This window comes from Brachyistius frenatus, unplaced genomic scaffold (genome assembly GCF_029030835.1).
Source record: "Brachyistius frenatus isolate BFR_SWC_R1_liver_20210118 unplaced genomic scaffold, ASM2903083v1 Contig_127, whole genome shotgun sequence".
In the NCBI taxonomy this organism is placed as follows: Eukaryota; Metazoa; Chordata; class Actinopteri; family Embiotocidae; genus Brachyistius; species Brachyistius frenatus.
In genome coordinates this window covers 496,228-512,500 of record NW_027210726.1, presented here as the reverse complement: position 1 = coordinate 512,500, position 16,273 = coordinate 496,228, and the positions used below count along the sequence as shown (strand labels likewise).

Below are 16,273 nucleotides of genomic sequence, written 5' to 3'. Positions count from 1 at the left end.
GTCATTCTTTGCCCTGGGTTTTGCCTTTCAGGCTCCATATGAGTTCCTGTCTTACGCTCTGGTTTGCTGGAGGATGTAATTGCAGCCTGAAAAAAAGGAATACAGGCGGGCACTACTCAGGGCTGAAAAACTACTGAATACTTTTTCATATGCTAAAAAAGCTAGATTTGAACATTAGTCCAACACAAGGATGAAGATGCAAATATTTGTCAATATGTTAATCATTTAATTATTCATAAACTCTCTAAATTTAAACCTAATGTAAGTTTAATCATGCAATGTATTTTAATCATATATTAACAATACCACTTTTTTTTTTAATACCACCTTCTGGAACTCCTGGCAACAGTAAACTTGATTTTGAAAAACTGTCCCGACTCGTGGTTGGAAATAGGAAATGAATATCAAGAAAAACGCACGTTATATAAACGTCATCTGAACTCCGTCACTTCTCAAGAACAGTAGTTACTATTGTTGTTCACACGGCCACTAAGGGTCTCTTTAACACTTTAAAACGTGGATCGTAATGAGCTTAAAAAAAAAAGAAGATCTTTGAGGTCGTTTTTTGGATGAGGAGAGCCTCGATTAATAACATTTGTCAGTTCCCTAAAACAACAAATTGCACCAAGAGCTTGAGCGTATATATTGTACACTCTCCCAGAGCAAAATCCCATTTTGAGCAGAAATGTATGAAATCAGGCCGTAAAACAGCACTTTTCATGACTTTTGAGCAAACTGAAATGTGAGCCGTGTCCCAAACTAGACAGCGGGGGGACGTGATGGAAATGATAACATCAGCATGTACGCAAATTCACATCACTCACATAGAAGCAAGTGTTTTGCTGCGGAGGGCCCGGCTGTCACTCAGCATGTGTGGAATATAAAACCGGGGCTGCAAAACACACCGACGGAAGAGAGTGGGAGGGCAAACACTGAGGTCTGAAGTGGGTCTTCATGCAAAAGGACATGACTTTGCATAGTCCACTGCGGTAAGTGTCAGTCAATACAGTGCTGAACATAAGTCAAAACGTGGGGTTCGAGTGCCCGAGCGAATGACTAATGTGCTTCCAATGGAGCCGCCGGCCACTTTTTGGGAGCAAATGTTGTCCGTGATAATGGAGGATAGAGGAGAGGAGAGGCCTGGCCCGCCACTGACCTTGGTAATAACAACAGAGACACAGAGAAAAACTCTCATCCCCTCTGTGATCTTTCTTTCTGTGGACTAGATGCGCTCTCCTCCCCCTGGCTGCCTGCCTGCCTCCCCGTGTGCGGAGCCGCGGTGCTGTGCAGTCTGATTGAGGTTGACTGCAGTATTATTTCATTAATTAAGTTTTTCCACTTCCTCCGCCTCTCCCTCCTGTCTTCCTGTCGAACGAGGGGTGGCGGAGCGACGCCCTTCCTCTCCTCTGTCCTCTGGCGCTTCACATCCACCCCATCACTGCTGATCATTGTCTCAATTACTCATCCCTCCTCTCCCTCCGCTGTCTCTCTCTCTCTCTCTCTCTCTCTCTCTCTCTCTCTCTCTCTCTCTCTCTCTCTCTCTCTCTCTCGCTCTTCTTTCTCCTTTCTCCTTTCTCCTCTTATCTAATCCCAAATCGCTACATACACACCACCCCGCTTTTTTTTTTTTTCCCGTTCTCTCTGTGTCCTCCCCAAAGTGAGTTGGGAAAGATTTGAAGCATTCCTCCGTCTCACCGTCTTTCTCACTCTCATCAGGATTTCACAGATGTTCTGTGATTATTTCTACCTTGATATCTTCTCCCCCGTCATGTGCAGGCAAATTTCAAGCATTTTTTTTTCAGTGATTAGCACCCAAGATTTGATGGGGAATATTTTCAATCCAGTGGCGAAGCAGCTGCGATCTTTTTGTCCGCTCTGTTCCTGTGAAATTTGAGATTCACAGAAATAGCAGCACCTGTAACACGGCTAATGGATTTAAGGGGATTTATCGTGATTTGGTTCACTGTTTTAACACAAATTGCCTTTGTGATATTTGTGACCTGTTGATTACGATGTTAAAAAATATAACTTGCATTTGCAAAATCACATTTGTGGAAGCTCTCCTGGTTCAATTTGGCTCTCCTGCTCTCGGTCTCTGTCTCTCTTTGTGTCTCCCTCTTCTTTGTATCCATTACCGCTCCACTTTTCTGTAATTGAGAGACATTAGAGTCTTTTACCTCTCTACCATCTATCACGTCATTTAAACTCTTTCCTTACTTTCTGTTTTTAACTTCTCTACTTTTTCTCTCCCTCCTCTTCTCTTTCTACAAATCTTCCTCTTCTCTCCTCCTCCCTCTGTCTCACATAGTCTCCTGTCCCCATCATATCACCAACAGCTTGTCACAGGCAATCAGTCTCCCTGCTTCACTTCCCTGCTCGGCCTCCTCCTCCTCTCCCTCATCTTCCTCACCTCCCTCACCATTCTGTCACCTTCTTGTCCTCCTTCGTGTGTCAGTAGTTATTACTCTCAGAAATCATAGCCCTCTGTCCTCCTCTCTTTTCTTTTAGGCCTGTGTCTTTATCACAGTCCTGTTATATCTCCCAGTGCCCCCTGTCCTGGGTTACAGAGGAGAGTAAGCTCCTGTAATCTCTCTTATATCATCTACTTAAGTTTCCATTTAAGCTTTCTTATATAGGTCCATTTGGAGCATGTTTCATTAAGTAGATGGAGAGGAGTCTTATTCTGAACATCTAACTTCCCCGTTTTTATGTTTTCAAGTTAAAAGATAATTATGTTCCTTTCATTTTCATAATTATGTTTTCAAGTACAACATGCCGCAGGATAAGAATATGTTATTAATGATGTTAAAAAAATAGATGTTATGTAGTGCAGCTGGTTTATGAAATGATTTTAACATTATTTAATGCAGTTTTGCAAAGAATTTAATTGTTTTAAGGTATTATTTGATTAGGTTAATATTCAAACTCGAGGCTTCATAACAGCCATTCACAAACCAAAAGGGGACGTCATTATTGGTTGCCGCTTGGCTGCATCCCAAAGCATGTCAGTCAAACCACACACGCCTTTAAATGGGAGTGTATTGAAGCCAGAAGATATTCGGAGCCAGCACCTAGTGGCCCTCAGTGGTATTGCACTTTAGGGCACTTCCACATTTCAGACCTAGCAACTACCACCATATTTATATACAGTCTATGATCAGAATATATAAAAACAGAAGTGTTATTTTTTTTCATGCACTTTCAGTAACACTTCCATGTGTTTTTCTCACTTAGCTTCACTTGACTGGGTAAATGTTTTTCTGTTTTTGACTGACTGATTAGGAAATTCAGTTTGTTGTAATGTAGTTATGAAATTCCTCTTGCGTGAGATCAGACAGGATGGAAGTGAATGGCAGCCCTGATGAAAGCTCTACTTAATTTAGAGCACTCTGGTTCTTCCCATTTATTTCCAACTTCATTCAAATCAATGAAACTGTCTTCCTACATTAGTGTAGAAGAAAATATTTCACAGGTCGAAGCAGGAAAAAAATACTATGATTTAAAAGGACTTTGTAACGTGACAGATAGTGAAAAAAAGATCTTGAGGGATGCACAGATTTCTTCACAGCCCTTTATTTAAAGCTGCTTTATACATCCCTTCCACCGTCCCTGTCTCCCGACTTTCCCACCATACTGGTGCTCGCCTCGACCTCCGCCTGCTTCTCTCCTCCTCCTGCTTTCACACTTCGCATCCTGCAGGGATGGATGGGAGGAGAGAGAGGGAGGTGTTAGAAGTAAAGCTGCCTCTTTTTCACACCTTCCTTTCTCTCTCTTTCACTCTGCCTCCCGAGCCATCCGCCATCCCTCCCTTTCTGCTCTGCTTCAGACAGGCTAATCTATAGCCTGGAGGGAAGTGGCGAGGGGAAATGATTTTTTTATATATATATATATATATATATATATATATATATATTTTTTTTTTTTTTTTTTTTTTAAGGAAACGAGGTGAGGGTTAGACCCGGCGGCTACAACAGGGAAAATAAGGATAGACGGGTGGTGTGTGCAGAGGTAGTGGAGGGAGGAAGAATATGTTTACTGTATTATTTTTTTTATTATTTTTTTTTTTTACTAGCCACTGCGGCTTCACATCACTTAAACTTTAAAGACAGATATAGAAGTTTATGTCTTCTTAAGGCTGTGATTTGGTGCGCTGGGTGAAATCACAGCAAGAGAATGCGGGAACATTTGTGCACAAATGATTGAGCGGCTGCAGAAGCTGATGGTACGTCAGCTGCAGACGTGTGATTCTCACTGAGCGCCTCTCTCATCTCTTCACCCCTCAGTTCCTCCCATTCTCTCCTCGCTCACCGTCACTGCACCATCGTGTTTCTGTCCCTCTGTTTTTGCCGTTCCTCCATCCTGAAGCTCCATCTGCATGTTCCCTCCGCCTCCACCTTCAGTTACATGTAATATTTAATGCATGCACCGTGACATGCTTTATGTAAGAAGTGTTAGTGTTAGAAGAGTGTGACAGTGTCAGGGATTTACACGCATCCACACACCATCTTCTTGCATTTGCCAGCTCTCTTTGGCCTCCCTTGGCCTTCATTGTAGCTTCACCAGGAAGAAATATGGTTGTATTTCTGCTGTTTCACCCCGATAATGCTGCGAGCATGTAATACACCCACAAGTCCGCGAGAGGATACGATATCAGTGTCGCATTTTGTCTCTCGTATAAGCATTAATAGTAAGATGCCTTAGTTTTACCCATTACGTATGTCACAAAAATTACTTAATGAACATTGCATGGGTTAAATAAGGTACATTACTTGTGTAAATTACTTATGTTAAGAAAAGTCTGCATGGACTTTTGCTTTCTCACGGACTTTAACACCAGTCTTCTGGAATAAGTCCTGTGTTTGTTCCATCCAATGACCGCTGACCTCCCCACGCTGATTTCATCGCTCCATACTTGTACCCATGACTTCCGTTACATAATCTCCTCATTTGACACTGGTGATGCATATTCTTTTTACGCCAACGTGAGGAAAAACGTGACAGTGACACGGTATCCTGTAATGGACTGACAGGTGTTTTACACGCTTTGACGAGTTACAAGGCCGAATGTTTTGACTGAATTATTGCAGTAGATTTTATAGCTTGAGAGAATACATATTAAATTCCCTCATTTCCTGTATTAACACATCAGTCCCTCATTAAAAAAAAATCTCTTTAACTCTCTTAATTAAAACATAAGCAGTGATAGTAATGGGGTATTACTAACTGGAGCTTTAACTCCTCCAACACAGTCTGTATTCTCACCAATCCAATCCAGTTTCTCCCTCGAATCACACAGTGATTTGTGTCTCTGGGGCTCCATTTTATTTCATATACGCTCTTGATTGGATTAGCATCTTTTTTTTTTTTTTCTTTTTTTTCCATCATCCATTCTCTGCCTCTTTAGATTGCTCCCCCCCTCTCCTGCTATTTCTCCAGCCCGAGTGGCAATTGCCGTTGACTGCAAGCGGTTGAGTCCATGCTGCCCAGTGGGGGTGTTAATGAATTCCAGCAGACTGCTAAATGAGGACTTATTAAAGTGCTGCTGCCTCGTAGTTTGACATTTCAGAGCTTCTGGTGGAGTTTTAAATCGCTGCCTGTGCAAATGTCACTCTCCCAACTCTCTGACCATATGAATAGGAGCTAGTGTTTGGCTATACATCGAGAGAGAGAGAGAGAGAGAGAGAGAGAGAGAGAGTTTGTGTGGCTATAACGGATGAGTGTGTGTTGGAGAGGGGGGGGTGTTTGTGTGTGTCTGTATACCACCCTGCTACTTGGCTAATTGTACAATTTTGTGTTTCCATCCCTCCAGCTACATCAGATGGGACGCGTCAAGGCCTGGATAGCATGAGAGGTGGAGTGTGTGCCACGCAAGGCATGAAGGTGGTCCTGAAAGTGGGACAGAGTAAGTCCTCATATCTCTCTTTCTCGCACGCACGCACGCACACGCACACACACACACACCCTCCCAGGCGCCCACACGTGAGCTCTCTCACACGTGCGATGGACTCACACAAACTCGCTCGCGAACACGCACGTTTCTAATCATGCATCACACACACGCAAATCGCTTAACACACAGTTTGATTAGCACACACTGGCTCCAGTCCACCGCGTCTCACGTCGGTCGCAGATCTGTACAGAACAGAGCGGCACACATTCACTAGTGCACCTTATCTTGCTTGCAGCCTCTTCCACTTTTTAAACCATCTTTCTAATCTTTCTTTTTCTTACACACACACACACACACACACACACACACACACACACACACACACACACACACACACACACACACACACGTACCTATCTTTGTGCGTGTGTGTTCTCACAGAGCATATTAGGGCTCGTTAAGTGGCGAGAACAGCGGAGAAGTGTGGGATCAGTCAGCTCTAATGAGCCCTGTTGACTCCCTTCTCACTCTGCCTTTTAACTGCGACTGACTCATGCTGGACACACACACACACACACACACACACACACACACACACACACACACACACACACACACACACACACACACACACACACACACACACACACACACACGCACTCTCACGCTCACTCACTCAAACGCACACATTGAGACTCAAACACACACACACACACACACACAACCCTTTCTGTGCATAAACATTAACTCACAAGGACATGAGCGCACAACATGGGTGCAGACATCCAGCTGAGGTTGCCCACGCAGGCATAGGAACGCACACACATCCCCCTCCCCCGCACGCACGCACACACACACACACACACACACACACACACACACACACACACACACACACACACACACACACACACACACACACACACACACACACACACACACATATAGCAGACCTGCCGGCTACAGCGTGATAACAAAATGACTCCATTCAGTGTTAAAGCACACCGTCAGTGATTTTTAATGACTCGTAGCTGCACACACTTCTAATTTGTTTGGAAAATATGCACAGGTAATGACCCTTACTTGGAGTTTTTTTTTAATTTCTTTTAGAAAAGCAGCAGAAAAAATGGCCCATTTAAGCATTTTCACTGACCTGCGAGTTCTTATACATAATAGGCACCTGTCCTTCACATGACCCCCCCCCACTCCACACACATACACACACACACACCGACATACACACTCACACAACCCCCACACACGCGTAAACACACCCGCCTATTTCTGTTTCTTTGATCTGTGCTGTGTTATCAGGCCAAGTGTATTGTTGGTGCTCCTCTGCAAAGACCCGAGTGGTTCTGTTGTGGCTCTATCAGCCCATAACATCAGCATAGTCAGCTTAGCTCAATAGAAATACCACCACACACACACACACACACACACACACACACACACACACACACACACACACACACACACACACACACACACACACACACACACACACACACACACACAACACACTTTATTTCCCCTGGCTCTTTCAACACACCGGCAATGGAAAAACTACCTTCATCTAACACACATACAAACCCTCTCTGCCACTTTTATTTGTTCATAATTTGTTGTCTTTTTTTCTCTGTCCTTCCCTCACCTCTTCTCAAATCCCTGTGCAGCTGCCATTTTTCTTTTTTCATTCAGCAACATTGCTCACTTCCTTTTTCAAATTCCCTTCGTCCCCATCCTCATCACCTCCCTTTCACTTTGCATGCCGGCCTTCTCTCCTACCAGCGCTCGCTCTCTGATATTTTCCCTCTTTTCCCTCTGTCTTTCCATCTTATCTGCTCCGTGGCTGAAAGGTCACGTCTGTGTTGTTTGTCGTCTAAATAAGCGGCGTGCCGCCTCATGGTGATCTGTGATGAGATATGGCGCTGTGCTCTGCTTCGAGGAACATGCACACCCGCAAAAAAAACACACACTTGCACCACTGCCCCAACCCCACACACACACACACACACACACACACACACACACACACACACACACACACACACACACACACACACACACACACACACACACACACACACACACACACACACACACACACACACACACACTGATCTGTCCTCTCTTATTTTATTCTTTATCTATCTTGCTCGCTCCCTGAATCTGTCACACACACACACACACACACACACACACACACACACACACACACACACACACACACACACACACACACACACACACACACACACACACACACACACACACACACACACACACACACACACACACACACACACTTTCTCACACAAAGCCTGACCCACCCTCCACTCGCCCCCGTTGACCACACAGCAGTTCCTATTGATCCTGCCAGCACCGCCCCTAACTTCTGTTTGGTCGACTGTCAGGAGGGAGCCGCCAGCCAATAGCCGTACACTTTTCTAAATGTCAGTATATGTAGGTTGATGGCGCACGCATAGGCTAGCTTGTGTGCGCGTGAAGTGTGTATATTTGTGGGTTTACTGTACAGTCTCATTCATCAGCACTCCACGGTCGTTTCTATTTTGTTCTCCCCTGCAGCTGCGATGACCAATACCAGACTTTCTTTTTAAAAATGTTGCGTGAACTGCGACGCTGAAGAGTCACAGCCCGACATGAAACTGTTCCTGCAGCCTACTGTCGGCCAGATGGCTCAGAAGCGAATGAAATTAGTGTTTTCTGAACCATCTCTTTCAGCTCTGAGGAGCAGCACTTATACAATGACTGTGTGTGTGTGTGTGTGTGTGTGTGTGTGTGTGTGTGTGTGTGTGTGTGTGTGTGTGTGTGTGTGTGTGTGTGTGTGTTTGCATGTGTCACATAAACTCACTTTAATGCCATCACCATTACTGAGGGCTTGCTAGACAGATGGCCTGATTTAGCGACTACAGATTACAAGCCGTTATGGCCTTGTGTAAATTCACTCGGGCCAAAACAACAAACGTCCTCTCTTTTGTTTCCCATTCAAACCAATGAAAAAGTGCTCATAGGTGGCACGTCCAAGCCCAATCAATATGTGCTCTCCTATCATGGGAAGGTGAGGCCTTCAGTAAACCTCTTCCGGCTCTCTCTGCTAATGTCACGTATTGGTTCCCGCTCTGAGAGCTCAGGATGTTGCAGAGGATAGAGGCCGTCTCGGTATTTTTCTGTAATTTCTCCCTTATTTTTTTTATTTTTTTCCCTCCTTAGGCCCATATGGACTGCCTCCAAAGAAGGAGCCGCCAGCGGGACGCACCACCAGCAGAAACCCAGGTAAGCAGGAAACCAAATGGAGATAATCCACGGCAGATCCAGCCACAAAATGGATGGAGGGAGTAAGCAAAGACTGGTAGATAAAAAGAAAAGCAGCGGGGAGAGGGAGAGAGGAGGCGACAGATGGAGACTGTGCAGCGGTGACATCTGTGGATCTCTGTTTAATTCCATATTCCTCTCTCTCCTCTCTCCCTGCTCTCTATCCCTCTCCTCCTCCTCCTCCTCCTCCTCGTCTCTGCACCCGGCCCTTCGAGCTAAGTGCTGCAGGCGGGGAATGGATGGCTAATAGCTACCTTGGGAGAAGGACAAGAAAAAGAGAGGGAGGAAGAAAGAGGTGGACGGGAGGGAGGGAGGAAAAAAGAGGTGGGAGGGAGGAAGGGAGGGCAAGAGCGCCGGCGACATTTCAGAGTTATTATTGTCATTAGTTTGGGCGGCCTGGATTCAGTAGTTCAGGCGGGAGAGAAAGAAATGAGAATTACAGAAAGATGAGGGGAAAAAGAAGAAGAAGAGGCATAGGGGAGTGATGGAGCGGAGTGGGTAGAAGTGGGAGGCACATAAGGAGGAGAGAGAAAAGAATAATTGAAAAGCAAAGAGGAGAGGGGAATAGAACAAGGAGATGTAAATGGAGAGAGGCAAGATTCATGCTCCACCTCCCAAGTTATTCAGTGGAGGGGAAAGGACATGATTCACTCTCCGCTGTGTTCATTTCCTCCTCCTTTTTTTTTTTTTTTTTTTTTTTTAGTTATTTATTTTTTTCGGTGAGTAGCTACTATACCAAATGTGTGAATTGGGACATTCACACGTTTTCCAATCACTTGTCCATACCTCGTATAGGTGAGAATTTTATGTGTGAAGTAAGTAACAATAGGATGCATTGTTTTTACTAGAATGAGAGACGTAACTGCCGCTAAAAGAGCGATTTCATCACATACATAACAAAGGATTTTACACATTTCTGACAGATTAACACACTCAGCCACATATCTGAAATGGTTGTTTTGACTCCTGACACAACAGTTGCGCTAGAATTTTCGGATCCTCATGTGAATACGATCGAAATCGTCTCGAAATTCTGCCGCTCATTCAGAGTTCTTCATTGTGTTTGCTTGTCTCATATGGCCCTCACTTGAGATGTAAACAAATCTAAATCCATTATTGGGAGATGAACGAGTAATGCTTTCTGAACACATCATCTCTGTCACCCAATTTGCCTCAAACTCCTCTCAGGCAAATCAAAACACATCGTACTCTCGCGGCTAATACGCTCTTTACAGACGTCCGTCGAGGATAACCATCCATAAATTTGTTTTAAATGAGAGGGAAAAGGAGCTCCTGATGATTGTTATCTGCTCAGTGTGAAGAGAAGCAGGATTTTTTTATTGCAATTTTTTTATTTATTTTTTTATTCCAAAATGCAAATAATAAAGTCTATAGGCAGAAAACAAAGAGGTGGAGATAGTTTTAGCTTCAATATTTAGACAGGAAGTGTCATTTTAGATACGGTCTCATCAGGTTTCACTCGAGCCTGGTCGATGTGCATATTGGCCAATCGATTTATTTTTTTTATTTTTTTTACATCGGTCACAGATGTATCTGTATCCACGTTTATCTCGGCCCATATGTGCAGATGTGTTTTATTACACGACATATTGCGGAGAACATCTTTGAGTAAATTAGAAATTAATTTCTGTTGGTTTATTTTTGATAGTTAATCATTAAATTCTCAATGAAAAGTTGAAATAAAAAGTTGTGAAAAGTTTGCAATTTCAATGGACTGATGTCACAATAAACTGCAAAATATCCTGCTTCAGTTACATATCCTTTTCAAGTGTTTGATAACCACATTCCCAGGATTACTGGAAAAAAAAAATCATTTATATATACACTATGGATGTAGTTGGATATATAGAGATATAGTATATATATATATATATATATATATACACTATATATATTAATATTAACCCACCCCAAAAATCCATTTCACCCGTGTTGTGCAGAGCAGGGTGAAGGGGAGGTGAGGCTGAGGTACCTCCAGTATATATGACAGGATATGTCAGTATAAACCCAAATCCAGTTATTTCTGTGAAACAAACAGATAAAGATACAGATAGTATCTGCATTAATCCGCACCTATTACAGTCACTGGTCACGACGAGGACATGGTTTGAATTTCACCTCCTATTGCCAGAGTTAATGGAAAAGCCTCAAGTTTTCCTTCACAAGCTGTTCTGCTTGTTTTGTATTTGGTCAGTAAAAAAAAAATCTTCAGAAAACTGAAATTTTTAGTTTAGTAATCAATGAAGATGGATATACTGATATACTGCATTCTCTCTTCTTTACGGAATTCTAGATTTGGAGTTTTCATGCACATCCCTTTTTTTTTTTAATTTTTTTAATTTTTTACCATGGAGCATACATTGATGAGAAAACCTCATGTGTGAAGCAGCATTGAGATGCCGTAATGCATAATGTACTCTCTTAAAGAAGGTATTCACATAAAGGCTGTTCATAGAAACAAGCACTGATTCACACTTTCATTTCAACAAATCTTCTGAAATTTGCATGCACGTGCAAACCAATGTGTCAAGCGGTATAAAACGAGTCCAAAAAACATTTTACAAAATGTATTGTAAGACCGAATACTTCCTCCTGAAATGGGAATTATAATCTGGAAATCCAGCAGAAAGAAAAGACAGCTGGCCCAGAACCAAACGTAAGACCATGTTATCACCTGGACCTGCTCTTTCATTGCTGACCTGTTGCATGTTTCATCTCCAAGGTGAAACGTACTAATGATATGAAACGGATAGAAGAAAGAGGGAAAAAAAAGTCTGAACTTGTGTGATAAAAAAAAAAAAAAACGGGGGGAGAGGTGTGAAAATAGGGGGAGTGAAAGGTGGAGGAAGAGGACATTATAATGAGAGCCGGTGGAAGGCAGCGGTCATAATGGAGATGGAGAATGAGGGATGTTGGGTTAATGGAGGGAGGAAGAAAAGCAGGAGGAGGAGTAGGGAGTGTAATCGACGTCCGGCATTAGTGCTTTTCTCCCCAGTCGGTCCAGCTCAGCAGGGGGCCAGTAGCAGCAGGTGTGTGTGTGTGTGTGTGTGTGTGTGTGTGTGTGTGTGTGTGTGTGTGTGTGTGTGTGTGTGTGTGTGTGTGTGTGTGTGTGTGTGTGTGTGTGTGTGTGTGTGTGTGTGTGTGTGTGTGTGTGTGTGTGTGTGTGTGTGTGTGTCAATATCGTAGTGTGTGTGTGTGTGTTTGTGTGTCTGTGTATGTGTTGCTAGGCACTGAGCTCCGAGCAAGGTAGGTCATTACAGCTACAATAACCCGAAGATAGAGAGAACCACGGAGCAGGGGAGGGCGAGGAAGCGGCGGAGACGCAGGAGAGAGACAGACGGGGAGAAAAGAAAGGGATGTGTGCCAAGAATAATGATGGACCAATCCAAAGGCGCTTTATAGCAGAGACTCACATTACCGGCCTTAACCAGTTCGCAACTTACATTCACACGGTCCAGTGCGAGAGCCCCCCCCCCCCTTCACCCACCTGCCCCCCATTTTCTAAACATCCAGACAGATGCACAAACACACAGGCACACACACACACACACACACACGCGCACACACACCTCCAGACCATCATTCACCTGCTGAGTTCTGACCCGACCTCCCGCGGTGGAAACTCTGAGCTCCGAGGCTGTGAAGATCTTAGGTTTCAGACAGGCACACAACAGACAGGGGGAGCAACCGGTTGACAAACAGGGAGATAGCGGGACAGACAGTTTGATCAACAGACAGACAGATGAAAAGACAGACAGACAGGCAGGCAGGCAGGAAGGCCAGCGGGCAGGCGGAGTGTGTGGTCTGGTGGTGGAGGCAGAGCGGGTGAAGCTCTCTTCATGTGGCTGCCTGTAATACAAAGTAAATACAGTTGTTAAGGTTAGGGAAATAGAGTGTGTTACCTTGATACACACTGCGGCTTAGCCGGGCTGTCCCACAAGAGTATATACTGCACAAGTACACTCACTCGCCACGGACATTCCCCTCCATTTTATATGCGCTGCTGTCCACTTCATCACGTCAATAAAGAGACCACATGTAAGCCTCCGTGAGATCTGCTGCAGACTGGCTGCATACCGCTGGGCAAGGTCTCCGCTAAACCAGCGCCATTACTCTTGTTATTGTGGTGCAGATTCACAAGGAGTGGTATGTTTATTCAAAAGCTCATGAAAAAACACAAATTGTGAAAGCAAGCTGTGTTATTGCTCTGCTATATTCTGATTAAAAGGCATACATTATATAAATCAAAGGGCACTGCCTGTGATGTTGTGGGTATTGGAGTAAGATTGTTCTGCGATTTGTTTCAGGTGGTGCAGGAAATTCTACCCAGCCCCGAGGGCCGTTCGACGAAGGCAGAGGCGAGAACGGGCCCCTCCAGGCGTCCAACATCGCCCTGATCGCCGGCGCCGCAGGAGGCTCCGCCTTCCTTCTGCTGGTCACCGCCGTCATCTGCGTGGTGTGCTACCGGCGGCGGCACGCCAAGCACTCGGACACCCACCACCCTCCGCTGTCGCTGTCCTCCCTCACCAGCCCCAAGCGGGGAGGCGGCGGCGGCCTCACCAGCTCCAACAACAACGGCTCCGAGCCCAGCGACATCATCATCCCGCTGCGGACGTCAGACTCGGCCTACTGCCCGCACTACGAGAAGGTGAGCGGGGACTACGGACACCCGGTCTACATCGTCCAGGAGATGCCGCCGCAGAGCCCGGCCAACATCTACTACAAAGTATGAGACGGCCGCTGCTCCGGCCGACTGGACACACCCACCTCCCTCCGCCCGTTACCAACCGATCCCCCTCCCCCTCCCCCCGCCCCGCTCCAAATGAAGCCACACCGAAGCTCGCCATCACTGCTCCAACCCTGATCCCCTCAATACTACCAGTATTGTCCCCCGGACTCCCACTCACCTCCCTGTGAGCCCACACCCCTTGGCACACACGGTTGTGTTTCTAGCTGAATACACCACCCCACCCCATTCGCACACAACTGGGGCCACTAAGTGTGTGTAAAGGGCAATGTTGTAACCGTACATAGCCCTTCTTAACAAGGCCCTCACGCACGGGCAAGAGCCTCTGAGTGCCCCCTTCTTGTTAACTCAAAGCTAAATGAGCCCCACCCGCGCCGATTTGAAGAGTCATCCCTTAAACGCCAGGGTGTTTGTGTGTGTGTGTGTGTGTGTGTGTGTGTGCGTGTGTGTGTGTGTGTGTGTTTGCGTGTGCGTGTGCGCAGCACACACTGTTTTTCTAGGAGTACGGACCTGGCGTCGGGACACGTGACGTTTTAAAAAAAATTTAAAAAAAGCTAAAAAGAGAGAAAGAAAACCACACCTTTAACCCCACTTAGCGCCGGAGAACTCTGATTCGCAGAGGTTATACCTGCCTAGCCCGCCGCCCCACCCCTTCGCCCACCAGAGACCGGCCCCTGCCACTAACTCAACGATAGGATTCTAGTTTGTTTGTGTTTGTTTCTCCTGAGTAAACGGGGGGCCTCGGACTCGAGCCAATCAGCACGTCCGAGCTGCGGTCACATGACCAATCCCAGGCCCAAGGAGGTCTGAACCAATCGGTGACACTCAGAATCTTGTATATTTTAATAATGCGTGTGTCTGTCTGTGTGTGTGTGTGTGTGCGCGCGTGTGCGTGTGTGTGTGTGTGCGCGCGCGCGCGCGCGTGCAAGCGTGCATACAACTCGGATAATAATTATGGCGCTGCTGCTCCACATTTAGACGTGTGCGTGCAGTTAGTGTGCTTCAGTACAGCAAGTTTGCATAATGCGTGTGTGGGGTTTAGTTTGTGCGTGCGTGCGCGCTTTGTGTGTGAGTGACTGTGCGTGCGCGTGTGCGTTCTTAGACTTGTCTTAAATACCAAAACACAAAATAGTGAGCGAATATCAAAAAAAAAGTGAGATTTTTTATCGCTATCAACACTTATAGATTATATATATGAATATCCAGTAAATAATTTCTAGATGTTTTTTTTTTGTTGTTGTTTTGTTTGTTTTCTATTGTTTATCTTATTTTCATCCACTCTGTTAAACTACACTTCTGTTGCTAGACATTTTATTTTATCTGCTGTTTTTGTTTTTCACAACTTAGAATGACCTTGTTTCCTTCCATATCCCTGAGTTGTATATTAATTTAATCCCTTTTTTTTTTTTATTATTATTTTCCAGTGAACACAGGTTGTTTCCCTCTTCCTTCTCTCATTCACTCCCTCCTTCTCCTCCTCCTCCTCTTTCTCCTCCTCCTTTTCCTCCTCTTCCTCCTCCTCCTCCTCCTCCTCCTCCTCCTCCTCCTCCACCCTCCCCATCTCCCTCTAGGGTCTCTGAACTCTGTGTATATTTTTATAGCTCCTTGTACTATGCTGTAGTTTTGAAGTTTAGACCTCGTTTGTGGAAGTGTTGAGGTAGAACCATCTATGAAAGTTGTTCTTTTTTCTGTTGTTGTTTTTTTTTTTTTTTTCAAACGCTTTTTTTTGTTTTTGTTTTTTTTTTCAAACGCAGAAGTGAAAAAGAAGTTCGGGGAAGGGGGGGAGAGGTGGTGACGGCGGGGGGAAAGGGAAGCGAGAGGGGATGAAATGGAAAAAGAAGAATAAAGGAAAAAAAAAAGGCGAGAGAGAGTGGTGTCTGGGGAGCAGGAATAAAGCGGCGTCTGAATGCAGAACTTTAAAAAAAAGAATTAAAAAAAAAAAAGAGAGAGAGTGAGGGATACGAGGAAAGAAAAGACTGTGGAGGAATTACACACTTAAAGAAAAGAAGCTGAGGGCAGGGGAGGATGGGAGCGGCAGGAGAGAGAGAGAGAGAGAGATGAAGGATCCCGAGGAGGGAACGATGGAGAGAGCAGATGAAAGAGGAGAAAACTCTTCTTTTGAGCGGAGAGTCTCCTGAACGGAGGTGACGGACCGACAGCCAAAACGGATTTCGGAGGAGTTGAACTCTAACCGTGGAAAAGGAGAGATCTCATCGCGCGCACACACTCTCTCGCACATCTGCTGTGACGCCGTCACACTTTACATGAGGTGGCACATT

General features: G+C 45.1%; 1 protein-coding gene across 1 annotated transcript in view; it reads left to right on the top strand.

The window, feature by feature from the left end:
• Positions 1–15,737, top strand: part of efnb3b (ephrin-B3b) — an 81,179-nt gene extending 65,442 nt beyond the window's left edge. The window contains exons 3-5 of the mRNA XM_069714166.1: positions 5,810–5,902; positions 9,125–9,187; positions 13,555–15,737. Coding sequence (XP_069570267.1) covers positions 5,810–5,902; positions 9,125–9,187; positions 13,555–13,979 — 581 coding nt within the window. The 3' untranslated portion in view covers positions 13,980–15,737. The remainder of the gene's footprint in view (positions 1–5,809; positions 5,903–9,124; positions 9,188–13,554) is intronic.
• Positions 15,738–16,273: the final 536 nt, after the last annotated feature.